General features: G+C 42.1%; 1 protein-coding gene across 7 annotated transcripts in view; it reads left to right on the top strand.

The window, feature by feature from the left end:
* Window positions 1-13,493, top strand: part of pard3bb (par-3 family cell polarity regulator beta b) — a 251,581-nt gene that overhangs the window by 52,977 nt on the left and 185,111 nt on the right. For all 7 annotated transcript variants that reach the window (XM_047815106.1, XM_047815108.1, XM_047815109.1 and 4 more), the window contains exon 4: window positions 8,913-9,117. In XM_047815106.1, coding sequence (XP_047671062.1) covers window positions 8,913-9,117 — 205 coding nt within the window. The remainder of the gene's footprint in view (window positions 1-8,912; window positions 9,118-13,493) is intronic.

Here is a 13,493-nt window from a genome sequence, read left to right on the forward strand (position 1 = left end):
TATGTGTGTATGTGTGTATGTGTGTATGTGTGTGTGTGTGTGTGTGTAAAAACTGCACTAGGTTGCTCTTTAGGTCCTCAGCAGCGAGAGTGAGACAGCTAGGAAGGTATTTAGCTATGTGGGTCAGTGTATGTTGCGTACAGATACAGTACGTGATTAGTTCGGCTCCCAAAGCCAAACACCTCCAAGGGTTTTATTTTTTTTAAGTGATTGCGGTTCAGTTTAAAGCCATGAGAAACGTCTGATCCATCAGGTTGTAGAACTACTCATCATTTGTCAGAAGGCTCAGCAGGAACATTGATGTTATTACTAAGACCATCATGAGGGGCAGTAAAATAGCATGCTGTGATTATTATTGATGTACATTGTGATTGCATGACTCCTCGACAGTTTTTCTAATATTTTATTTTCACTCATTTGCTTGCTCACTCGCTCGCTCGCTCGCTCACTCACTCGCTCACTAATTTATTTATTTACTCACTCAATCCTAAACCAGCTAATTTATTTTGGTCCATTGATCACTTGCTCACTCATTCACTCCCTTTCTAACTCACTCCCTCTCTAACCTGCCTTTTCTTTCCTGGTTATTTACATTTACAGCATTTATCAGACGCCCTTATCCGGAGCGACTTACATTTTTATCTCTCTTTTTTTTATACAACTGAGCAATTGAGGGTTAAGGGCCTTGCTCAGGGGCCCAGCAATGGCCGCTTGGTGGACATAGGAATCGAACTCACAACCTTCCGATTGGTAGTCCAACACCTTAACCACGAGACTACCTGATGGTTATTTGATCACCCACTCAAGCTTTCAGTACTTTTCATACATTACATTTATTCATATTTGTTTATTCACTTATTTATATTTGTTCACTCTACACACTCATTCACCTTCTAATGAACTTATTTATACCCATACATTCACCAGCTAACTAATCTAGCCAAAGTCTGAACATTTATTTTTCATTCATAGAAAGAAATGCTAGTATTCAGCACAGCCACTCACTCCTCAGGTTTGTGGTCTCTCTCTCTCTCTCTCTCTCTCTCTCTCTCTCTCTCTCTCTCTCTCTCTCTCTCTCTCTCTCTCATTCACTCACTCACTCACTCTCATCTATGCATAAATACACACGCTTCCATGTCTCCATAAAGTGGCTGATGTGCAAACGTGTGGAAGCCCTGGGGCACTGATTGGCCGTTCCTCTTGCAGTGTTTCACTCCCCACTTCACACACATTAACGCTGATGTGTTTACGACACTCTGGGGGCACTGTGTTAAACAAGCAGAACCTCGACAGGCAGGAGCGTCTCGACACACCACGCTGCAGACGGAGAGGAGAGACAGACAGACAGACGGACTGGGGATGGAGAGGGAGACAATAAAGCAGAGCTATAGGCTGAGTGTGGAAAACAAGGGCAAAGTGATGAAGAGATGGAGTGTGATGAGATTGTTTGCTGATTGGCAGTGAGCAGTGATTTTTCACTCTGCTCTCTTGATACAGCTCCAAAGCACGCTTTCTCTCTCTCTCTCTCTCTCTCTCTCTCTCTCTCTCTCTCTCTCTCTCTCTCTCTCTCTCTCTCTCTCTCTCTCTCTCTCTGTGCCAAGTTTTAATTTGCTAAGGAGCTAAGGAGAGGTAATACAGGGTTTTTTTATTTTTATTTTGCAGTTTTAATTAGACTGGATCTGGTCATACATTTTCCAATGAACAGATGCTTCATATGACGTGTCAGTTTAGTGTCCTTTTAATTTAGTCAGTCTCACACACACACACACACACACACACACACACACACACACACACACACACACACACACACACACGTTGGCATTCGCATACGGAACATTGTGTTTGTGAATACTGATGCTGAAGCACATAGACTTTCTCCATCTTCCTAGCTGGATATATCCGTTTCTGAGGTTGTTTTCCGCCGGCTCCGATCAGGTGATGCTCCAGTAGTGTGAGCTCAGGAAGAAGAACATGATGCAGGAGGAAGTAAACAAGAGTGCAACACTGCACAGTATCTGATTACAAACATGGGGAAGTCACAGAAAACCCCTCAGGTTTCAGCATTTTCATAATCAAAAGTCATGTTCTAACATTTTAAAGTCTGGTTGAAGTGACGGTGAAAAGAAGGAATCTCGAAGTGAAAGATTTTATTCACCGACATTTTGACAGCTGGTGTCTGATTCTAATCTGAATTTGATTCTAATCTAAATACTGTTGATGTGACATTGTCTGTGTCTGAGAACCACACTTATTCACACACTGTCTGTCTGTCTCTCGCTCTCTCTGTCTGTCTGTCTGTCTGTCTGAGTCTCTGTCTGTCTGTCTGTCTGTCTGTCTGTCTCTCTCTCTCTCTCTCTCTCTCTCTCTGTCTCTCTCTGTCTGTCTGAGTCTCTCTGTCTCTCTCTCTTTCTCTCTCTCTTTCTCTCTCTCTATCTGTCTCTCTCTCTGTCTCTATCTCTCTCTGTCTCTGATTCTCTGTCTGTCTGTCTCTCTCTCTCTCTCTCTCTCTCTCTCTCTCTCTCTCTGTCTCTGAGTCTCTGTCTCTCTCTGTCTGTCTGTCTGTCTCTCTCTCTCTCTCTCTCTCTCTCTCTGTCTCTGAGTCTCTGTCTCTCTCTGTCTGTCTCTATCTCTCTCTCTCCTTTTCTCTCTCCTTTTCTCTCTCTCTCTCTCTCTCTCTCTCTCTCTCTCTCTCTCTCTCTCTCTCTCTCTCTCTCTCTCTCTGTGTCTGTATCGTCTATCTCTCTGTCTCTCTCACTCTGACTTTGTCCGCCTCTCTCTGAAGATGTTGCAATAAAATATTAGCTTGCAATCTGGTATAAAATGATTGTTTCTTTTTACTTTTTGTTTACACCAGTGCCACGAACATCAGAGATGGTCCAAATTCTCACAGGAACACAGTCAACCTGTAATATCTTTTTTTTTTTTTTTTTTTTACAATTAAAGATAGCAGCATCTAAGAACAGGAATGAATAGGCAACTTTAAATAAGACTTGTGCAGTATTTTTCTTCTAACCCAAACAGCTCATTTTAATTCATCTCAGGTCCCGAACCTTTTTGGAGTTCATGGGGTCCTGGCTTTATAAAGTTGGCTTTTTAAAGCATTTTCAGAGTTTTCTTTGGTTTAGTTAGTGCTAGTTAGTTTAGTTCTAACTTGTAAAGCCTCACAAGTCACAACTATAGCATTTGCTAGTGAAGACGTAAGACGTTTTATAGCATGCTTGATGATCTTATTTACTCAGCGCTTGTTAACTTTTTACTAAAGTTTACACGGGTCATTGTGATCTCTTTAGAAACAACTTAAGGTATCAAGATTGCATTTTATTCGCAGCAGCATGTGCTCTAAAACATTGTGATCATTCATGGCAATAAGTGGAGAAATGAATGGACCTACAGACACCAAGTGTGAATGGATGTAAATACTAACATGGATATTAATCCTAGTGAGAATTGTGGCAGAGCGGATTTAGGTTTCGGTCTGTGCTGCTTTGCTCCTGGTGTACGGTGACTTTCTGGCTCAGCGCGTGCAGCTGTTCTGCCATTCTGTTCTCATCACTTACCTGTCATACCCAATCCTGTGGGCATTTTTTATCCTCCTAAATGTTCCTGTGTGTGTGTGTATGTGTGGTCTCATTGTCTCACCATTTGGAGCTTTCCGGTGCTTGATGTTTGTACCTGTGTGCTATGTGATCTGTGCGTGTCTCTGTAAGCTCAGCAGCCATTACAGCCTCTTTGGAGCTGCTTCAATTGTTCCACTGAGACTTCTCAGCTTGTTTATTAGTGGAATTTGTCACTGGTGATTTCCTTTGTGACTTAATGAGTTTATAAACGATTGCCTACGCTAAAGAAGGTCTGTTAACTCGGTTAGTTTTTTGCCTTTTTTAAAATCTGTTTCCCTTTCTCACTCGGACATTGCTCAGTATACAGCATCCAAAATTACTCGAGGTGTCATGTGACCATTTTGTGTCCGCTGTGTCGATAAGGCGGGCAGACGAGTGAGGGGATTTGGAAAACTTTGGACTTCACACCGACATTTTTCAAAGAAAATAAAGTGGTGGAAGGCTTTCTTGCCTATTTGTTTATTTGTTTATTTTTGGTTAAAGATGTTGTGACGGATGATGAATGATATTCCAACCACAAAAACTTTTGTCAACTTTTTTTTTTTTAGATATATGGATCAGGATCTATGATGGTTGTCATGCGATTGGCTCTTAGTGCACTGGTTTCCTAAGAAAAAAATAAGCTGTCAAACTCGGTGATGTGTTCGTGACATGTTCGCTGACAGGATAGAGGGAAAGGTCTGTGGTTAGTCGTTTACGCTGTCAGTCAAAAGGACCCTTTTTATGAAATTCGGCAGTTTTTGGCCGCGTTCAGTGTTGAAAAATACCAGACGTTCTACTGGATGTTAGAACATGTGAGGCGAGTCGGCAAGACTAAGGTCACTCCATTGACTTTCAATTGTAGCAAGAATCACATTTAAAGGTCTCACCATTCCTTTCTCTATACAACGTTCTCACACAGCAGCTCACGTCCTCGTCTCGGATGCCAGCATGCCCGTGATGCTGAAAACATCCCTGCTCCTCATCGTTACAAGTGGTTCTTCCATAACACTTCCTTCTGCAGATGATTCAGCATGTATCTCTTCACTCCATGTCTAAGAGGATTCCTGCACATACAGTATGCCACCAGCGTGCTGACACCAACTCCACCCTAAGCTAGAGTTTAAAGAAGTTCAAAAGAGATGAATTGGATTATTCAAAAGAGATGAATTGGATTATTCCCTGATTAGTTTTTTTTTCTTTTCTTCATCTCCCTTAAGCCTGTTTTATACTGTGTGATTTCAGAAGTCACACTTTATGATCTAATCCAAGTCAAATCTTCCCTGAGTTCTAGAGCAGACTGCGATAACATGTTCTCCATGTCAGATTGACCTGCGATTAAAAGAAACGACTCGGCTTGGCTTACGTCGGCGCGAGAATTTCTTGCTTATCCGTTGCTTCTAGCGTATTCGGAGCTATACCAGTTTCATCCGTGACTTTAAGCACTGTGATGATAAATTTGTCAAAGAATTCTTATATAATGATGAGTGCCATGTTTTGCTGTGACAGCCCAAAATATCATATAGCTGGCTTGACTTGTGTTGTGAATGGTGTGTAGGTTTGTGTGTGTTTCCAGACAGCTTCCTATTGGCTGATTGGTAGTGTTTCATTTTTCACGTTTACCGAACACTGGTGCATTTGCTCTATTAAAGAGTTTTTTTTTTATATTAATGTTAATGTTTTTCACAGATTCCAGCCACTTCTACTGTTGGTGCAGGAGACAAGTGTGGTGAATGTGGATGAGGTGGAAAACGTGCTCATTCGTACATGTCTCTTTCCTCCCTTTTCTTGACTAATAGAACTAGCTGTGTTATTGTGCTTGACAGGTTCTGATTCCTTTGTCAGATGTAATTTAACCACGTGCGTGCGTGCGTATGTGTGTGTGGGATCGTGTGCGAGCTGGCCCTTCTTGCGGCAGTCTATATAACGAGATCTCTCCATCTTGTTCTTCCTGCAATTTTTACCTTGTCATCCATGCTAATTAACACCTCTACAGCCTGCAGAAATAACAGTCATTAAGCACTGCAGCAGGACCATGCCACTCTACCTCCTGCTAAATCGGATATCGATGAGCTCGCCTTCTCAGAACTTGTGTAAATCCGATCCGTGACGCCTCCCAAGTTGACGAATATAATGCAAGGGTTCTTAGCGTTTATTCAGAAGTTGAACGAGGAGCAGAGTACAACATCACCACTTTCCCTGTCTAGAATCTCCTCTTGATAACCGGCTATTGATCCAATTTTCGTGTCCAAGTGCTCCAAGTATTGAATCCCTGTGATGTGTGATGCCACTGTGAGGTTTACAGGTGTGTCTGCATGAGGGGTGTGTGTGTGTGTGTGTTTCTCTCATTCTGGTCCAGGCCCTGGTTGGGTCGATGAACAAAAGGTGACGGTTCATTAATGTAAAACACGGCAGAGATTTGTTCTGGCTGTGTGTGTGTATGGGTGAGCGAGAGTTCATGTAAAAGTCTGGCACACTGATAAAATGGCCTCGATTAAATGACTTGCTTTATTGAGTTGGCCATTACGAGAGGCACGTGACCTTAATCACTCTTTCTGTATCCTAATTACAGTCTGAAAAACAACACGGCTCTCGTTAGTCCTTACAAAGACTAATATTTCCTAACTTTGAACAAAGTTTGCTTAAAAGCCATTACACATCAAGTCGAATAGCGCACTGTAAACGGGAGTGGTTTAAAAGCTGTGTGCAGTTCTGCAGTCAGAGCAAAAGCTAAAAGTGAAAATGTCTTGGCCTCCAGCATCCGAATCCTAAAGACAAACCAAGCCGTATTGAAGGAGAACACAGAAGGCAGAAGGGTCCAAGTTCATCGGCTTCATTTAGTTTTCATTTCAAACTTTAAAAACAAACATGCAAGGCTTGCAATTTGGCTTTTCATCATTTCAGGTTGATTTTAGGGCTAAAAGAAGTTTAATAGACCTGCTTGTGTGTCAGCTGCCACTGGATAGCTATTAACAGAAAGCGTAGATTCAGGATTACTGTTAGTGCCTGACGTACCGCTAATATAGATCACCGGGTGCTGTTTAAGAATAGCAAGAGAGTGACGGGAAAGCAGGAAAGGAGGATGACGCTGGAGCTGAACACGTCAGCAGGGCTTTCATGCTGCTCTAGCGTAAGAATATGTTCATCGATTCTTCATATGTTTATTACAGGGTACACATTTTAACCAGAATATTTAACACATATAATAGATATAAATACATCACTGTATTCAGAAGATGACTCTCATATTTATCCTCAGGTGTGTGTGGTGTTAAGTTCGTATCTTTTCTTTTTTATGAAAAAATGATCCTACTTAATTTTGCATCATTTCAAAAAGGAATGAGCACAAATTTCAGGCATCGTGAAGGCCGTTTTTGTTTGAATTCTTAATTTCAAAGCAGCTACGATTTGCCTAAATGTACTGACGACAGTTTAATCAGCCGCACCAGGGTTTTAGTGCACGTGGTGCAGAGTGAGCAGAATATTAATCCTGCTTTATTGTACTGTCAGAATAGTGAATCCTGAATAAAACTGAATGGCAATGTTAGATCAGGCACGCTTGCCATGCTTTTCCATCACTCTTTCTCTGGGTTTTTGCTTCTATCCTTCTCTTTCTCTTCCTCCGGCGGTGCTGATTAATGACATTTGTACTGCTCCACGCTTCCTCCTCCCATAGCATGGAGGAAGTGCTTCACTCCTCTCCTACCTTTCTGAATAAATCACTATCATTTCACACATCATATCCCAGCTCATCTCTCTCTCTCTCTCTCTCTCTCTCGCTCTCTCTCGCTGTAACACACACCACACACACGTGTTCTTCCTTTTTGCTATACATGTAAAATCTAATGAATAATCTAATGATCAGAATCAGATGAAATGGATGAAAAGGTGAATGGATGGATGGAAGGATGGGCTGGGGGCTGGCTGGAGAAAGAATAGACGGATGGCCGTTCTACGATTGCCTGCGACACATGAAAAGAAGGTTGTTAAATGAAGATGAAGGAGAGGGGAAGATAATGAATAGATGGTTTGCCAACTGCTTTTGTCATTAGGCTTCTGTCTCCCTCCATCTTTTTCTCTTCCTCTCTCTCTTTCTCAATCACTCTCTGCTCCTAGTGCATGAACTCCCTCCCTCACACTTCTTCCACCCTCTACAGCGGTTAGTGGTTTATTTAGATAATTCCAGGTTGTCGTTTTGTTCATTCTTGGCCGTGCAGGCAGGACCTCTTTCTCTCTGGTGATGTTTATATATCCACAGTATATGTGCACTCACTCACTCACTCACTCTCACTCACTCACTCACTCACACTCACTCACTCACTCACTCACTCACTCACTCACTCACTCACTCACTCACTCACTCACTCACTCACTCACTCACTCACTCACTCACTCACTCACTCACTCACTCACTCACTCACTCACTCACTCACTCACTCACTCACTCACTCACTCACTCACTCACTCACTCACTCACTCACTCACACACTCACTCACTCACTCACTCACTCACTCACTCACTCACTCACTCACTCACTCACTCACTCACTCACTCACACTCACTCACTCACTCACACTCACACTCACTCACTCACACTCACACTCACTCACTCACTCACACTCACTCACTCACTCACACTCACTCACTCACACTCACTCACTCACTCACTCACTCACTCACTCACTCACTCACTCACAATCACTCACTCACAATCACTCACTCACTCACTCACTCACTCACCCATCTTTTCATCTGTACAGAATTAGTATCTGTGTTAAAATGGTCACCAGATAAAATAAATGTTTTTTGATGTATAAACGTATTTATCATATACTTCCCCTTTTAAGAGGAAGACACGCTACCTTGTAATCAGTCTGCAGGCTGAGAGATGAGCACATTTCTAGCTGTCAAGCGACAATGCTGTACTTTTCCGTTTTCTGTGCTAGATTTGAGAGACTGGCCAGCTAGCGCTTTGTATAGCAGGTGCATAAATTTGCATATCCTTCTTCTTATCCTGTCATTTCTAATAAGACCGAGAGTGCAGAAAGTTTCTCAAACAATTGTATTGTTTAAAACTTGTGAAAAACTATAAATATAGTGTAATGTAGTTTATATGAACATGTCGCTCACCAAAGCCTGAGCCTTCTCTCTCTCTCTGTGTGTTGGAAGTTTCTAGAGTTTACTCATATTTCTCAGTTCGTGATGTCCAGTCAGCGAGTGTTAGTTTCAGTGTGTGAAGTAGCACATGCTTGTGAACACTGTGCGTGTATTTGTACTGAATGTTTCTCTCTCTCTCTCTCCCTCGCTGATAGCTGATCGCAGTGTACGAAGAACAAGAGGCCCAGCAGAGGGGAGCGACGAGTCCTGGAAACAGCAGCCACGAGGTCACTAACATTAACACAAACAGCGGTGGTGCTCCAAGACAGCCGAGCCCTGAGCCCTACGACTCCGAGCTGGTCTGTTTCCAGCCAATCCGAGGAGGGGAGATCGAAGTCAACTCCTCTGCCCTGAAAACCAGTATGTTCCCTACATGCACAAAGTGGAGTCATTTTTCTAATGCCATCCCAGCCCACATAAGAAAGAAACACGAAAACGAAAGAGTAGGCCGCGTTCATAGCTCGAAGGATTTTTCAGATACAGCCGCGTCTCTGACGCAAAAAAATTGTCGAGGTTTAAAATTCCATCGGCGGTCTGGCCTGCCGCGAGAGCCTCATTTATAAGTGTCGATGTTTAGCAGGCATCTTTGACTGGTTCTTTGTTTAGAAGTTAATGAGGAATGTAATGACAGATTCTCATTGCTTTAAAGTTTGGAGGATAATGAGATTGGTAATAGAAGGAACATTGTGTTGTGTTAAGATGTAAATTTTCTCTCTCACTCTCTTTGTGTCCCAGACTCCTCTGGCGTAATTGTGTGACTCTGATTTGTTTTGCTGTCATGTTAGGGTAAATGTACTATCTGCATCATCCTGTTGCAGCATATGGGATGTGGTGTACTATACTAATCACATCTTTCACAGAGGCACGGGTTGGAACCACGTTTCACATGCAAGTGCTATTATCGAGCAGCGGCAGCAGAGAAAACGGCTAATAATTTAAGTGGTCTGATTTCTCTGTCAGGGTTTTTTAATAGGCTTGGCTGTGGTAATTTTTACAGCATGTGTCTCATTTGACCTCAAAGCACCGCCTTATGCCACAGGCTTATAAACGCTACAGGCAATGCAAAAAACATCTGCCCACATCCCCCAACGTCATATAAAATGTTGAAGGTAGGACATGCCGTGTAGTCAAACCCAAACTTGGTCAGGGTTGAAGGTGAATGTGACGTGGTGCAGTGTCGTGTTTCTGTCCTGCTCTTCAGGTTGCCTTGTAAAGCCCCTCCTTATGTTTAAAGTTTCATTGTAATAGCAGACCGGGGCTTGTAACCATGTTTAATTTGGCCAGCCATACATTCCTGATCCCACCTCCAGTTTCTCTCATCTCTGCAACAAAGCAGAGGTGTCGGCTGTCAGTGATATTTTTTCCCTTTCATTCTTTTGCCATGGCTGTAAATATGCAGTTCGTCATGTCTGCAAGACGTACAAAGTCCTGTGGTGTGCAAGGAAGGAGAGATCATGTACAAACAAACACGCTCATATCTATCTATTTATCTCTATATACGGGTTTACTCCTAGGATATCAGCGTGTGACCAGATGATCTTGGGAATTTCTATAACTTACAATCTTTAGAGTGAATTGATTATGATATATGTGTGATGAGATACATGAGTGATGTGTATCATTCACACTCATTTCTAACATAAAAAACATACCTGTTTGAATCTCAGAGGCATGAGGAGATAAATGGGTTGTGCATCTTCAGTTTTTTATTAAAAAAAAAACAGCCTCAATTCTTTATGGTACGGTTAACACAAGATTTTGGAGACCTTCATTTGAGATTCTGCTCCATAGTGAAACTAATTCATCCTGCAATTCCTGTAGATTTTCCATGCGTTTCTTTTTTCATAGTTTCGTGCTGTGAATCTTCTGTTCTACCACTCCTCAAACATGATCTGTAGGATTCAGCATTAGTGATTGGGAAGAACACTGAAGAACGCTGAACTCAACGAATTTCTGCTGGTATCAGTCAAGGATTTTTCTGTCTGTGTGTGTTTTTTAAACCAAGTTTCAGATGGCTCTTGCTTATGGCATGGTGTCTTATCATGCTTCAAGTCAAATGTCTTATCATGCTTCAAGTAGCCATCAGAAGATCGAGTCCTGTCGCTCTACATGTGTATCCTTTCAAACATCCCGAAGTTATAAAATATTAAGATTTCAAAAAGGTTTTTTCCTTTTAGAATCAAAATGTTTTATTGCACCATCCTTAAGGACCATACACCTTCCTGTAAATATAAAGGATGAGGTTGAATTCAGGCGAGCTTAGAATTCTTCAAGTGCCATTTTCACACTTGTGTAAAGTGAAAGTGATCTCTGTAGAGGTTATCTTCTTATCCAGATATCTGAATATCAGCCTAAGACACGCACACACACACACACACACACACACACACACACACACACACACACACACACACACACACACACACACACACCCTGTTTGTTTGATGTGCTGGAATTTCCCCGAGGCTGCCTCTCATTGCTCACCGACACGGCCTCACTAAGTGGATTATCACTGTGGAGTGAGTGAATGCTCAGCATCCAGCCATCCATGCACACTGGAGGAATTTGTGTGTCTGCAGTCCCATCACAGGCTTGTGTCCTCCCCTCCCCTGGTCATTGAGCTCCATGATGACCCATGAAATCCTTACAATGAAACTGGTGCGCTAATACTATTTTATGCTTTACTGGTTTGTTTTATTACTTCAATTAGTTTGCAAAGCAGAAAGCCACAAAGAGGAAAAAATCAATTTCACCTTTTTGAAGAGTCTCCTGGCAGAGAGAAGAGGGTTTGGTGAACTGTATGGCGGGTTTGTTTGGGATGAGAGTTTTGCTGAAACATTGAAGCTAAAGGTGAGGAGAGGATTGAGTTTGTAAAGATGACTTAGTGTATTAACAGTCGTATCCTGACCCGTGTTTGGTCCCGCCGTTGGTGTGAGTACCAGAGTAAGTATTTATTTGATGTTAAAGGATGCTGTTTTTTTTTTTGTCTTCTTTTTTTTTTTTTTTTAAATAAGCACCATGGATGTTGCTTGGAATGAAGGCTGAACAGAGGTTTTACAGAAAGCAGTAGAGTTGTTTGCGCTATATCAGTTTATAAGCAAACGTGCAGGATGAGTGAGCTCATGGAACCTGTGGCTCGTATCTCTCAAATCAGTTGTGATGGAGAGAGAGAGATGTTAGCTAGAACAAATATGGCTTCTGGCGAAACCATTCCTGTAGCTTTTGTAACTCATTAATGGCATTGCTTAGCTCTCTATAGACGGTGAGAGAAAGTAAAGGACCCCTAACTCGTAAATTTCAACCCAACCCTGCGTCTAGCAAGTGAGCTTAAACGCAGGTTCAGTCGGGTTGAGTTCTGGTGATTGACTTGGCTTGAACTTCTTCCACTTATTTTCAGCTGTCGTGTTTGGCATCGTGTTTTGCGTTGTTGTCAGTCAGTTAGTTTTGATGCATTTCTGTTTCTGTAGATTTTTGAATTCATTCTGTTGCCACCGTCATGTTAGATCATCAGTATAGATTAGTGAGTCTGTTCCAGAAAGCAGCCATTCAAGCCCAAGCCTATGACACTACATCCTATCATGCTTGATCCATGAGCTTGTATGTTTTGGATCATGAGCAGATCATTTCTTTCTCCACACTTTGGTCTTTTCAGCACTTTGCTAGAGGCTGCACTTAGAGGTTCCAGCACTTTTGAGGCTCATCTCAGTATTTCTTTGCAATTCCAACCTGGTCTGATGATCCTTACTGCTGATAAGTGGTTTGCATCTTGTTCCATGGTGGTATCTTTATGACCTTGGAGGTTGTATTTTTCACGCCTTTCATAATGTTCGTCTGTCATCAAATTCTCTTCGTTCTTTGACCGAATTGTTCAGAAAACACCAAATATGTTGTATTGGCTAGGTCTAATGCTTGTCTGGTTCCGATAGCTTTTCCTGCTTTTTTTCCCTATAGACATATTTATCTCATTCTCTTAGTTCTGTTGTGAACATTACCCCACATCTGCTTTTATTCATTCTGAAACTGATGTGAAATCAGTGTGATCCCAACACGTAGTGACTTGTGCTGTAGGGGTGTCACAGGCTGTAATGCAGAAATAAGTCATGAATTAAATAACTACAAAGATCAGCACTGTGATAGCAATATATATACGACGCCGACGTTGTATGCCTGCAGGGTTGTGTAGGGGCCTTGACTCGGTCCCTCCCGCTCACTGTGGGATGATTGGAGCATATTGATCCTTGGGCTGCTGCTTGCCTGCTCCAGGGGGAGACAGGGGTGTTATCAGAAACTCCCACTGAGCAAGTCACTAATAAGGCAGGATTACTCTGAGATGTACTCGTATGGGGACACATCCAAAAAAAAAAAAAATGCACAAATTGGCTCACAGGAACAAATCCTTGCAGCTATAAAAACAAGTTTAATCAGTATGTGTCTACGTGCGCTGGATGATTTGGGCGTAATCTGGTCCTAATTTTTGTTCTTTCTTTTTTTTTTATTGTTTAAAGAAACCAAAAAGATGCATTTTGCCCAAGTTTGAAATTTGTCAAGTCACCCGTTTTACGCAGTTAGCAGTTTATTTGCATTTGTTAAAGAGTTGAATCTCTGTATACGTCGTCTGGTTCCGTCGTTCTGAGCGGCGTCAGGGTTGTTTGATCCTGTACACCACTGTGTGTGCACTTTGTGGCGCTTGTTTATGTATGCTTTCAGTTTAACAATTCCTTGTTTTCCAGTAGGGG

Source organism: Tachysurus fulvidraco, chromosome 6 (genome assembly GCF_022655615.1).
Source record: "Tachysurus fulvidraco isolate hzauxx_2018 chromosome 6, HZAU_PFXX_2.0, whole genome shotgun sequence".
In the NCBI taxonomy this organism is placed as follows: domain Eukaryota; kingdom Metazoa; phylum Chordata; class Actinopteri; order Siluriformes; family Bagridae; genus Tachysurus; species Tachysurus fulvidraco.